This window comes from Protobothrops mucrosquamatus, unplaced genomic scaffold (genome assembly GCF_001527695.2).
Source record: "Protobothrops mucrosquamatus isolate PMUCROS unplaced genomic scaffold, P.Mucros_1.0 scaffold_301, whole genome shotgun sequence".
Classification (NCBI taxonomy): Eukaryota; Metazoa; Chordata; class Lepidosauria; order Squamata; family Viperidae; genus Protobothrops; species Protobothrops mucrosquamatus.
Genome location: NW_015386377.1, coordinates 136,241 through 149,085, shown reverse-complemented (window position 1 = coordinate 149,085; position 12,845 = coordinate 136,241). Strand labels below are relative to the sequence as shown.

At 46.7% G+C, this 12,845-nt stretch overlaps 1 protein-coding gene across 1 annotated transcript in view; it reads right to left on the bottom strand.

Annotated features, from left to right (window-relative positions):
• Nucleotides 1-3,646: 3,646 nt before the first annotated feature.
• RNF216 (ring finger protein 216) overlaps nucleotides 3,647-12,845 on the bottom strand; it is a 44,261-nt gene continuing 35,062 nt past the window's right edge. The window contains exons 14-16 of the mRNA XM_029287328.1: nucleotides 8,540-8,762; nucleotides 4,441-4,510; nucleotides 3,647-3,972 (exon numbers count right to left, since the gene is read on the bottom strand). Of these exons, the coding sequence (XP_029143161.1) occupies nucleotides 3,647-3,972; nucleotides 4,441-4,510; nucleotides 8,540-8,762 (619 nt within the window). The remainder of the gene's footprint in view (nucleotides 3,973-4,440; nucleotides 4,511-8,539; nucleotides 8,763-12,845) is intronic.

Sequence of the window (12,845 nt, the reverse complement as noted above, 5' to 3'; positions counted from 1 at the left end):
CCTTCTCTCCAGCAAACTCAACGGGGGAGAAGCCAGATTCACTTAACAACCGGGTTGCCAACTTATCAACTGAAGCGACTCACTTAACAACCGAGGCAAGAAAGGTCGTGAAACGGGGCAAAAATTCATGTCACTGTTCTCACTTAGCAACAAAATTTTGGGCTCGTAAGTCGAGGATTAGCAGTATTCATTCCGTACAAGAGCACTTAGGAGAGTTTAAGCTTTTGGTGATTAAAATTTCCACCGTTTTCACCCAGGTTGAAAAGTCACGGTGACCGAACTGCCGGGGTTTGGAAATTTGCACAGAGCGGCAACTGATCTATTTGGCACGGCTGTGGGCTAGGCCGAGGGACGGATCTTCTCTAGGAAACCAGAATCCATTAAAAACAGGGAGCACAATTTTCTTTTAATTACAAAAAAATTGAAATTACAATATAATACAGAAACTTTTTACACGCAGATTAGAACAGTTTTCTTTTTCCTACCAAAAGAAAAATATTCTTCTTTTTTTTTTTTCCCTTCCTGGTTTTGGATTTTTTTTTTTTTTTTTTTTTTTTTTTTTTTTTTTTTTTTTTTTTTTTTTTTTTTTTTTTTTAGTTTTCAGCTATGTTATACAAAGTTGTAGAACATGCACCTCTCCCGTTTGATAGGGCTTAGCTCCTTTTTTTAAATTAATTTCTCTCTCTCTCTCTCTCTCTCTTTTTGCTAAGTGCAAATACTAGGTTTTCTCTCTCCACCTTTTAAGGCAAGTTAAATGCAACACTGCAAAATTGATAATAAGAAAGTACCTGTTAAAATGTCGAACGGGGGGGGGGGGAATTCCATACACTTCTCACTGTCTACCCGTAAAGAGATGAACGCTTTTAGAGATATATATATAGATATATAGATATATATAAAAGAGGCTACAAATAAAAAAAACACACACCAAAAAAGATGGAATTTCATACAAATTCCACTCTCCACCCAACTCACAGGCATGTCTGCTTAAAAGATTCAGGAAAGTTCGGATTAAAGAGAGAAGGGGGAAAAAAGAAAAGCAGACCAACCGACAGGAGTTTTAGAGAAAAAACATGGCTTTGGGAAAAAAGCAAAGCAGAGAAAGTCACGGGAGCCCTCGAAGACTAATCAATTTGATCCAGAAAGGGGCAATGAAAATAAAGGTGGCTGGCTTTTTAAAGGGGAAAAACACACAATTTTGAATCTCCGTGGCTAAGATGGGACCGGAATGGCGACACGTGGAATGGAAGACAACAGAAAACTTTTGGGATGGAAAGAACTTCAGGAATAGGTTTCCCATGAGATTAAATTCCCAACATTGGGGAGGGCATCACATTTTCTCACCAAGGGTCCAAAGTTTGCCACGGGAATATTCCGCTACCGATGAGTCTGATCAATCCTTATTGATCAGGAATTACGTGGGCCGCGTAGCCACACACTCGCTGGATTGTGGGCACCCTACCCTGGGGTGGTGGTGGTAGTGGTGAGCAGCTATTCAAAGCATCACCAGTTCATTTCAGAATAATTTTAAAGAAAAGCCTATCGGTAAAAGTTTCGGGAGTTGCATGATCACGTCCAAAGGGAAGGCGGAGAGGGGAGAATTTCAACCGTTTTGATAGCTGTGAGGGGGAGAAAAACAAAACCAAAACATAAAAGCAGATTTGATAATATTGTGTAAAGGAAACAGGTAGGTAGAATCAAGGTAGGAACTCTTGAAAAGCAACTGACTTCACCTTCCTGGCAGTTCCCGGATTCTTTTCCACACTTCGGTTGAAATGGAGGAGGGGAAAAAAAAATCACAATATTTATGGGCCTCGGTCCTCTTTGCTATGGCCAAAAGATTCTCTCATTCAAGGAATATACAGTTTTTTCTCATGGAGGAAATTAAAGATTTGTTTTTGGAGGGGGAGGGGGTGGTCTGGGAGAGAAACAGAGCTTGTCCAGGTTCAAAACCATCATTTGTATTATATTGCTTGAGCTGAGCCAAGCTAAGATGAAACCATGGGGAGATTCCCTCTGTTGGATTTATGTTCAGCAGAAGAAAAGCATTTTCTGCAACGTCTTTTCCCCCAACCTGGCATCTACCAGATGCTGGAGGGATTCAACTTCCAGGCTTCTGCCCCAGAGAGACCCTCCCTCGCTGGCCAACATTTTGGAGGAAAGGTCATCAACCTGATTATGAAGGCTGCTGATTTGGGAAGGGAAGTTGTTTCTGAAGACACCCTCAAGTCTTCCTGGCTGAAATCACGAGAACCATCTGTGGTGCTCACTTCCTTGTCCTCCCAGCTCTGTTGGGGCTGGCTGATCACGCAGCTTTCTGTGGTGCTTCTGAAGTCACACCTCTTCCCAGTGAAGCCACAGAGGAGTGAAGATGGTGTAACAGGTGTACAAAAGATGGAAGGGGATTTCTGGGGGAACAGGAGAACAGAGCCTATCCATCCATACAACTGATCTAAACCATGGTTCCTCAACCGTAGCAACTTTAAGATGGGTGGACCTCAACTCCTCCAGCCAGCAAGGTTGAGGAACATTGATCTAAAGCCAGCCCTTAACTGGTGCTTTTGAATAAGCCAACACCTAAACGTTGAGACAACAGTCTAGGTAGATACTTGTTCACACCTGGACTTCAAGAGCTTAAGGATGCATGAGGGAGCTTGGAACCACGGGCTCCCCCAGGTAAAGGGTTTTCCCAAGGTGCATAGGGACAGTTCTCCCAGCCGTGGTAGCAACCTGAGCATTCACCCCAACACCAGAGAAAAGCGGAGGAGGCATAACCCGATTGCACCCGTCTTTTCCCAGAATCCCAATACGTTGACCTCTTTGTAGCTTTCTCCAGCGGGGGCTCCCATTCCACACACCACACATCAAAACAGAGAAAACCTCCACGGCCGCCATCACGCTTCAGCCTAAATAGCCAAATCAGGGTTCCAACTCCAGACACAAGTGCAGAAAAGCAGCAGCAGCAGGCCAGGGCGATGGACACAACGACCGATTTCATTTCAAGACCAATTTGGTTTGTGCTTTCAAAGCACCCTCTCAGCTGCAAGCAAGGCGTGTCAAATTTCCGAGGGTCTCTCCAAGCCTGCTTTAGGAAATCCTGACCACTACCACCCCCCTTAAAAAGGGCACCTGTCCCCTGCTTTCCGAGCCGAAGAGGGAAGCTATGGAAGATCTAAGCTAAGAAGACCCCCACCACACCTGGCTTTCTGGAATTAAGGACTGCCACCTGAGTGTTTCAAATATTCCAAGGTGTTCCTCGGCCATCTTTCAACCTCGGCTTGGTTGAGATGCTGGAGGCCGTGCAGCTATGGAAGGAGCAACACTATTGCTCAGGCTGTCTTGTTGACCAGAACACATTTTTGGCAATGCTGTCCCTCCAGCCCACCTCCTTCGGAAGCCCCCTTCTCAACCAACAGCACCCAACAGTGCTGGGACAAAACCTTATTGCAAACTAGGGCTCCCTTGCACCTAGCGGAGGGTGGGGATGGACGTCTGAACTGCGGGCCGAGACAACTGGGGGTGGGGGTGGGAGGGAGTAGGAGCAAAGGTGGCTTTTGTAATCTAGTGGGAGGTGAGCATCGTCAACCAGTGTGTGGACTTTCCCTGCAGCAAGTTCCAGAAGGAACGGCACCTTCCCGAAACCGGATCAGAACCGATGCCGAGGCTGAGGCCCAAAGTGCATAGGAAGGTTGTGCTCCAAATGTAGGTTCATTTGGGGAAAGTCGTAGTTCATCCTCATGTTGTGGAGTGGGGGGACGTAAGGGGCCGGGATGGGGCCCAGGTTGATGGGGCCCAGGTTGTTGTACAGGGGGTGCACCGGGGGGAGAGGGAAAGGGGGGTGACCAAATGGGTAGGGGCGTATTTGGTGGTGGTGGTGGAGGTTCTGGGGAACCGGCCTGGGGATGGCTTCAATCCGTGGGATCTTCTCTGCGGGTTTTTCCACCGGAGGGCCAATCCGCTTAAAACTGTTTTCTGCAAAAAAAATTATATATATATATGAGACAGAAGGTGGGCAAGAAGGTGACAATTTAAAAAGCGTATGGCCCCCCTGTTTGAATTGCATTCCTAGTATAGGATGAAGTAACCAGGTCATTTGGACTGACCTGGGTGCCACATCCATATTTCTTTAACAACAAATATGGACTAGCACTGATGATGTTACCTAGTTGGGTCATGAAACGTCTGCAAGAAAACAACCAAGCTCAGAGAGCACCAAGGACCCCACAGTCCTCCTCCTCAAACCCACTCCTTTCTAGCACTGATGATGTTCCCTAGTTGGGTCTTGAAATATCTACAAGAAAACCACCCAGCTCAGAGAGACCCAAGAAGCCTTCATTTCAACTCTGAGCTGAAAACATTCTCCTTTATTGGTAATGACAAGTATTCCCACCTAGCACAGCTTTGCTACTCTTACCCATTCAACGCAAAGAATAAACCAACCTCCGTTCTTCCTCTTTTGTTCTTCCTCCGCTTCCTTCTGAATTTCATGGATTATCTTCTCATCGTCCTCCTAGAAGGGACAGGAAGAGCCAGAGCTGTCAAGAGAGCTGTAGGTCGATATGCTTAAATGTATACGTAAAAAAAAAAAAAAAGTCGAAAATCTGAAATGCTGGACGAAGGCGCTTCCAGCCTCTGCAAGGAAAAAAAAAAATCTAATTTCTTTTGCACGCCTGTATTTGGGACCTTGACTCATGTCTGCTGCTACCGTATTTATTCACGTGGGACCAGCCCAATTACAGGACTGCAAATATTTCACAGCTTCCCCTCCATCTCTGGTTCCTGAAATTTCACCCACAACACTTCAAAGCATGCCTTGAGGTTTTCTCCCGAGGAGCAGCTGTCCGGAGCACTTGTGAGCGATCTCCGTTCCTCTCCTTGTCCAGAGAGGAATTATGATGATCCGGTCTACTCTCCGTCTCTCTGTTCTTCCACGGTTATCAACTCCGCTTTCTTCGCTTTGCCATTTCTTCCCCCAAAAGTCAATAAATTGAAATCCCGACGATGACAATGTATTCTAAATGTAGAATCGATGGACTGCGATGCTAAGAAGAATGCTAAGGGCGAGGAAACTAATGTAAACGGCAAAACTAGCTGGAAGCAAATGGCCATCTCATTATTAAAAAAATTTAAAAAATCCACGGACATCTTGTTTTCATTTCTTCCGTTTTTAATGTCGTCCTCTATTTTCCTTTCCTGTAATGTGGAAAATCCTCTGGATTTGGAGAACCTCTAGGAAACATGCGGTCTCAGTTGAACATGCAATGCACACACACAGAGAGAGACACACACACACACACACACACAGAGATGACTGAAACTTGCCAGTTTCCCAATTTGGATTTTATAAAATATGTCTGGAAATTTTGCCAAAGCTTTTCTCTCCCTCCCCCTCGGTTTTATTGTTTGATGGGAACCAATTAGCATTTTGGCAGGATGATGGGTGGGCGGGCGTGATTCAGTCCAACCAACGCTGGTTCCTGGATTCACTCAGTCAGCAGTTCACATTCACAGTTCTTCCAAGCTGGGACTCTTGTGGGTCTTGCAAAGTACCGCATTTCGTTCCCACAACGGAGATCACAATGTAAGGAGCCTGCAACTCGCACAATCTGGGCTATGGAAATCATTTGGAGCCATACACAAAGGAGGATCCTATTGTCTCCAGAGTTCCCCACGTGAAAATTGTGGAGACTACTTATTGTGGCAAAAAGATCCTCCTATTGAAACACATCTCTAAACACACACTTGCGTAGGTGTCCACACACAGAAAGAGATACAGGCAAAATGACTTACAACAGTTCACTTAGTGAATATTCGCAGTTACGACGACACTGAAAAAAAGTGACTTATGATCGTCTTTCGCACCGATGACCATCACAGCATCCCCACGGTTATGTGATCAAAATCCAGAGGCTTGGCAGCTGACATGTCTTTATGACTGTTGGCTGTGTCTGAAACTTCAGAAATGTCCTGACAGTGAGGACAATTAATCAGTGGAACGGGTTTCCTGCCTGAGCAGCGAGTTGTTGTTGTTGTTGTTGTTGTTGTTGTTGTTGTTGTTGTTGTTGTTGTTGTTCTTCTTCTTCTTCTTCTTCTTCTTCTTCTTCTTCTTCTTCTTCTTCTTTTCTCCTCCTCCTCCTCCTCCTCCTCATTATTATTATTATTCAGATTAATATTGATGCCTGCCTTGAATTTTGTCCTAATACACGTAGTTCTTGACTTACGGCCACAGCTGAACTCAAAATTTCCACAGCTAAGTGAGACAGCTGTTAAATGAGCTTGGCCCCATTTTACGACCTTTGTTGCCACCGTTGCTAAATGAACCGTCAGTATTCCATTCCTGTCTGCTCCAATCCCTGGCGGTGACTTCCTTGGCGTGCGACAGCGATGGTCTGAATTCTTTCACGCTGCACTTGAAACGCCTCGCGGATGTTGAGGAGACGAGAACCCGAAGCAAATGTGTGATGTGGCTGAGATTTCAGCAGACATTTATTACGGGACAATGTTAAAAAAAAAGGAAGATTTGTAGCTATCAGCTGTACAGCCTGACGCTGCGGGATGTCTTCCAAAATTCCTTTCTCCGGAATGGGCTGTTTAATATCCAAAGTTTACTTCCCTCTCTCTCTCTCACTTCATCATGTACTTGAACAGGCAGCCGTAGGGAACTTGTTACGATGACGATACTCACAACTACTCTGGACGTAGTAAATACAAACTTTACAGGGTGAAAACAGATCAGTTGTGCCAACAAACCCAACTTTGCAGCATGTTGCTCCTCGGGGATAACAGACTGCAACTGTCTAAACAATTTCGCATTAATTTCTTCTGGCACGATCGGTCATGTGTGTGTGTGTGGGGGGGGAAGTTGTGCAGAGTAGAGAAAACGATGCGTTCGCATTTCTGTCCGGGAAAATTGCGAAACAAAAAGCAGAACGGCTACAGAGACGATCCGTGGCGGAAAGTGCCTGCACTTCTCCCTACATATATACAAAAAGACTTGCTTTGTTTTCTGTTTCTTGTTTCTTTTGCTGTAGCCTGTGTTGCTTTTTGCAGAGAGAGGTAAGTTTCAGAAATTTAGCTATGCTGTATCTTGGGATCTTTTCAGCGCTGCTGATTTGTGAAAACAAAGTGCACGAAAAATAGCTCCAGAAGAATCTAAAGGCTGCTCGAGGCCTTGGGGTTTCAGGTTGCTAACCTTCGCTCGGGACTGCAAGTCACCATAACCGGGTGCAGAAAACTAAAGGGGGGGAAAAAAAACCCCACAAAGAGCAGAAAGAGCGTAAAATGCAAAGTCCCAGATCAAACTGCAAGACAATCTGATTCCCAAAGCTTCCCTGATAGACATATTCCTTTCCAATTCCAAAAAAATAAAAAAAATCCTCCCGTAAGATATTTTTACATTCTTTTTTTTTTTATCAAGCTAGAATAACTGGCTAATTATTTCAGGATGGAGGGGTTTATATTTAAAAGTGGTGTTTCAAATGAGTCCATAGGAACTGGTTCCTCCATCTGTAACCTGATACACAGGCATATATAGATCCCCCCCCATTTTTTTCCCCCTACATGTGTGGGCACAGCTGTTCCCAATAAGCTCAAAATGCTTTCATGATGTATGGATGTTCAGAGGGAGGAGGAGAACAAGGACTTTAAAAAACAAAAACAGAAAACCAGATCGTTCCCATATTCAACCAGGGAATGCCTCAAGAGCAACAGAGAAAGGGTGACAGTGGAAAAGTGAAGGCAGAGAGGTAGGGTAGAAATGGTGAGAGGGCACCAGCAAACAGAGGAAAAAATCCTGTATAAAAAGGGAAGATTCTACTGATGTGTACAGAGAGAAAGCTCACAGAACAACAGAGTTGGAGGGGACCTTGGAGATCTTCTAGTCTAGTCCAGCCCCCTCCTTAAGCAGGAGACCCTCTACCATCCCAGACAAAAGACAGTCTCTTCTTAAACACATCCAGTGATGGAGCACCCACAACTTCTGGAGGCAGGTTCTTCCACTGATTAATTGTTCTCACTGTCAGGAAATTTCTCCTTAGTTCCAGGTTGCTTCTCTCCTTGATTAGTTTGCCTCCGTTTCTTCTTCTCCTGCCTTCAGGTGCTTTGGAGAAGAGCTTGACTCCCTCTTCTTTGGGGAAACCCCTGAGATATTGGAGGACTGCTATCATGTCACCCCTGGTCCTTCTCTTCGTTAAGACTAAACATTCCCAGTTCCCTCAATTGTTCATCCTAGAGATTTAGCCTGCGGACTGCTTATCCTCTCTGCTGCTCTTTTGACACTTTTTCTTGAGTCTCAATATTTTTTTTATATCTGGTAGCTCAATCAACCCAAACTGAGAGATCCTAAGAAAGAGGACGACACCATCACACACACACACACACACACACACACACACACACACACACACACACACAATGTGAAGGTTCCTCAAGGGTGCTAACGAATGGCATTTTTTTAAACCACAGCTAGACAGTTATGGGGCACCCCTTGAGATGGTGGAGAGAAGACCGGAATAAATTCAGGGGTGTCCCAGACACTTACCGTGGGGTCTGTCCAAAGGGAACATTTTGCACAGTCTTGGCACGGGGCTCCCGGGGAACGAGGGTGCTGGCAGAAGTGGTCGTACCCATTAATGGCAGCTCGGCAGAGGTAGCACATCTGGGCCCCACAACGGCAGGACATGCGGTTGCAGCCTTCCGATTTGATCAAGCCGGTGGCGCATTTGTGACACTTTCTGATACGGGCTGCCGTCATCTTCTCTTCTCTGGAAGGCAACGGACAAGAGTCAGGTGGGTGCTAGAAAGAGGACATTTTGGCTTCAAGTGGGCAATGGCTCAGGTGCCAAGATGGCTGATTTTCCAAAAGACTGCTGGAAGCTGGTCTGGTCAAGAGGTTCACCTACATCAGGGGTCTCCAAAACTGGCAACCTTAAGACTTGTGGACTTCAACTCCCAGAATCCCTCAGCCAGGGTCTCCCAACCTTGGCAGCTTTCAGACTTGTGGACTTCAACTCCCAGAATCCCTCAGCCAGGGTCTCCACCCTTGGTAGCTTTCAGACTTGTGGACTTCAACTCCCAGAATCCCTCAACCAGGGTCTCCCAACCTTGGCAGCTTTCAGACTAGTGGACTTCAACTCCCAGAATCCCTCATCCAGGATCTCCACCCTTGGCAGCCTTCAGACTTGTGGACTTCAACTCCCAGAATCCCTCATCCAGGATCTCCACCCTTGGCAGCTTTCAGACTTGTGGACTTCAACTCCCAGAATCCCTCAGCCGGTGTGAAGGGAGAATGAAGCAAGAAGAGAAACGGAAATGGGACTGAAAAAGCTCCTTGGATGGGAAGCAAAACATTTTCAAAGAAAATCCAACTGCCTTTTGGAAAAAGCACCACCTATGGGACGAAACCACTAACTCAGTGACTGTCAGCCCTTCAAGGTAGGCCAGGTTAGGAAAGTTACTTTATTGACATAGGCTTATAGTAACAGAATCTTGGAACTGTGGCTGTGTTTAGTCTTCCCATGCTCTCATGCAGTATTTCTCAACCTTGACAACCTCAAGGCGTAGCGGATTAAAGCACCGGCTGGCTGAGGGATTCTGGGAATTGAAGTCCACACATCTTGAGGTTACCAAGGTTGAGGAACACGGCTCTAATGAATGAAGGAGGAGCCTTCCTTAGGCTCCTTCTGCGTCCTGGGCTTAAGCATGCTTTTGTTTATGGAGCCATCATCTCGGCTGAGTCTCTCCAAGGTCATCTCCATGGCTCCCTACAACCTTCTCCCATGGTGGGTATCTTCTGTCTCAAGCTAACAAGGCTGCCAAAACCACTGTTGATTTAATGATCTCAGTCGTCTCGCCTCCTGGAACAAAAATGGGGGTATCTGAAACAAAGTCATCTAAGACAGGGGTCTCCAACCTTGGCAACTTTACGACTTGTGGACTTCAGCTCTCAGAATTCCTCATGCTGGCTGAGGAATTCTGGGAGCTGAAGTCCACAGGTCTTCAAGTTGCCAAGGTTGGAGACCCTGGCTGAGGAATTCTGGGAGTTGAAGTCCACAAGTTGCCAAGGTTGGAGACCCCTGATCTAAGGGACCCAGGAGATCTCCTTTCTGGAACAACCTGACGCCCGGAGATGGTCCTCACCATCCTTGGAAAGACCCTCATTTCAAGAGGGTTAGTGGTGCCCAGCTTGTGTGCTTTAGTGTTGCGACTGGATGACAAGCTGCTTTGACGACTGCATTACGATTGTTTTAATTGCCTTTTGCTTTCTTCAACACTTGTTTCTTTTTCAAAGGGGTCTTCCATCTACAGTTAGCTAGCTGCCTAGAGTGACTTGTTGGAGGTGGGTGGCCATATGCTTGCTCGAAATAAATAGCCCAATAAAGAAACGTAGAGATGAAAACCAATTAAGTCTAAGCATTCATCCCCAATCGACATTCTGCAGGCCTAAAGCTGGTGTCCTGGAGAACCAGCCAGGCAGCCAAACGTGGGGCTGGACACAATGGAAGGCCTGAAAACCCAACGGCAGAAAGATGGTGACTTTTGGCAGAGAGATAATGCAGAGCTGCGGGGGCGAAAAGGGGCCAGGGAAACCAACCCCACCCAACAGTTTTCAACCGAGCGGAGCTGCTCGTTGCTTAGTTACCGGGATGCTGCCAAAGAAGTTCGAGCTACTATGGTCTGCAAACACTAGACCCTGTTTAGAATAGCAATAGCCACAGCACTGAGACTTATGTACCGCTTCACAGTGCTTTACAGCCCTCGCTAAGCGGGTACAGAGTCAGCTTGTTGCCCCCAACAATCTGGGTCCTCATTTTATCGACCTCGGAAGGATGGAAGGCTGAGTCAACCTGGAGCTGGTCAGGATCGAACTCTTGGCAGTGGGCAGAATTAGTCTACAATCCTGCATTCTAACCACTGGGAAGGAAGGAAGGAAGGAAGGAAGGAATAGCACTTATATACTGCTTCATAGTGCTTTACAGCCCTTTCTAAGCGGTTTACAGAGTCAGCTTGTTGCCCCCAACAATCTGGGTCCTCATTTTATCAACCTCAGAAGGATGGAAGGCTGAGTCAACCTGNAGGGAAGGAAGGAAGGAAGGAAGGAAGGAAGAAAGAAAGGAAGGAAGGAAGGAAGGAAGGAAAGGAAGGAAGGAAGGAGAGGTAGGGAAGGAAGGAAGGAAGGAGAGGTATGGAAGGAAGGAAGGAAGGAAGGAAGGAAGGAAGGAAGGGCAATAGCAACAGCATTTAGACTTATATACCGCTTCCTAGTGCTTCACAGCCCTCTAAGCAGTTTACAGAGTCTATCGTGAGCCTCTTATCTATTTCAAGCATTTGCAGACCTTTGATGCATGTTGGGTGAGTTCTCGTATCACACTCACCCATGCTTGTGCAATAGATGTTCCAGGACTGTGTGTACCTCTAAATCCTTCTGCAGCTCCCACCTTTGAGATAGATCAGGAAACAGACCCCCCAAGAACTACTTTATTGTTATGTGGCAGGACAACACAATCTCGAAAGCGTCTCCTTCCCTCCCTCTTATATGAAAGAGACACAAGCTGGTACTATCTTGAGTTTCCTTCTCACCCTTTCCTGTTTTCCCCAGCTAACAGCAACCCCCCCCAATCCTCCGGGATGTCTCCAAGCCTACTTTCTCCCTCCTCTACACTACGCAACTACAGCTGTTACATGTTGTCCACACAATTTCCCATAGTTGGAAACGGCAGATAGTCGAAGGCTATCATTCTAAGCCTGATAAATTGGTTTAAAAATAAAAACTCCCCACCCACTAAACTCAGGAAACGGTGAAACATCCTGTCTCAACTCAGGTGCAAGAAGTGGCCCAGTCCCTTCGTGTGAGAACCTCAGTCCTCTTTCTCTAAAAGCTATCAAGTCGCTCGTTCCTGCACTGAGCCACTTTGTCCTGATCACAGTTTATGAAAACAGCCACATGGATTGGGTTCTGCTACCGCTAGAGATGTTACAAGGGCTACTCTGCAATCTTCCCTTTGCAGAACAATTGTTAGCAGCCCTGGCTTGCAGAGCAGGATGGGAAAAAAGAGAACAGGGCTACTAGCCCCCTCGCTTAGGAAAACACATTACGCAGGGGCTCTTCTCTACGACCAGGAAACAAGATCAGGAAATGATTTTTCAACCAAGATAGCGTGCAAATTTCTAGCCTCAGATGCAAACTCTTGTTTCCATCGGTGGTCAAGGCAGATGTGTCCCTAACCTCGCAGAGCGCAGAAAGAAGGGAAAATAAAGAGCCGTTGTATTTAGCAGAGTGGAAAAAAAACAAATGAAGGTTTTGCATAGAGTCCAAAGGAGACTTGCAAGCGAGGAAGAAAACGGAATCTACCCACAAGGCATTCGGAACAGCAATCCTGGGATCATTCTGAGGTCTCCTAGCTCAATTCCTACCAATTGCTCCTCAATTCCTCCAGGTGAGGTGCACCTGGAGGCTCCAGCTAGTTCAGAATGCGGCCGCACGGGGGATCCTGGGGGCCTCTAGATGCTCCCATGTAACACCTCTCCTGCGCGAGCTGCACTGGCTGCCTGTGGCCTTCCGGGTGCGCTTCAAGGTGTTAGTAACAACCTTTAAAGCGCTCCCTGGCAATGGACCTAGGTACTTGCAAGACCGCCTCCTACCAAATATCTCCCTTCGACCAGTCCGCTCCCACAGAGAGGGCCTCCTTAGGGTGCCGTCGGCCAGACAATGCCGGCTGGCGACCCCCAGGGGGAGAGCCTTCTCTGTGGCAGCTCCTGCCCTCTGGAATGACCTACCCCCCCGACCTACGTACAGTTGCGGACCTGCGCCTTTTTCGCCGAGCCCTGAAGGCCCATCTATTCCGTGC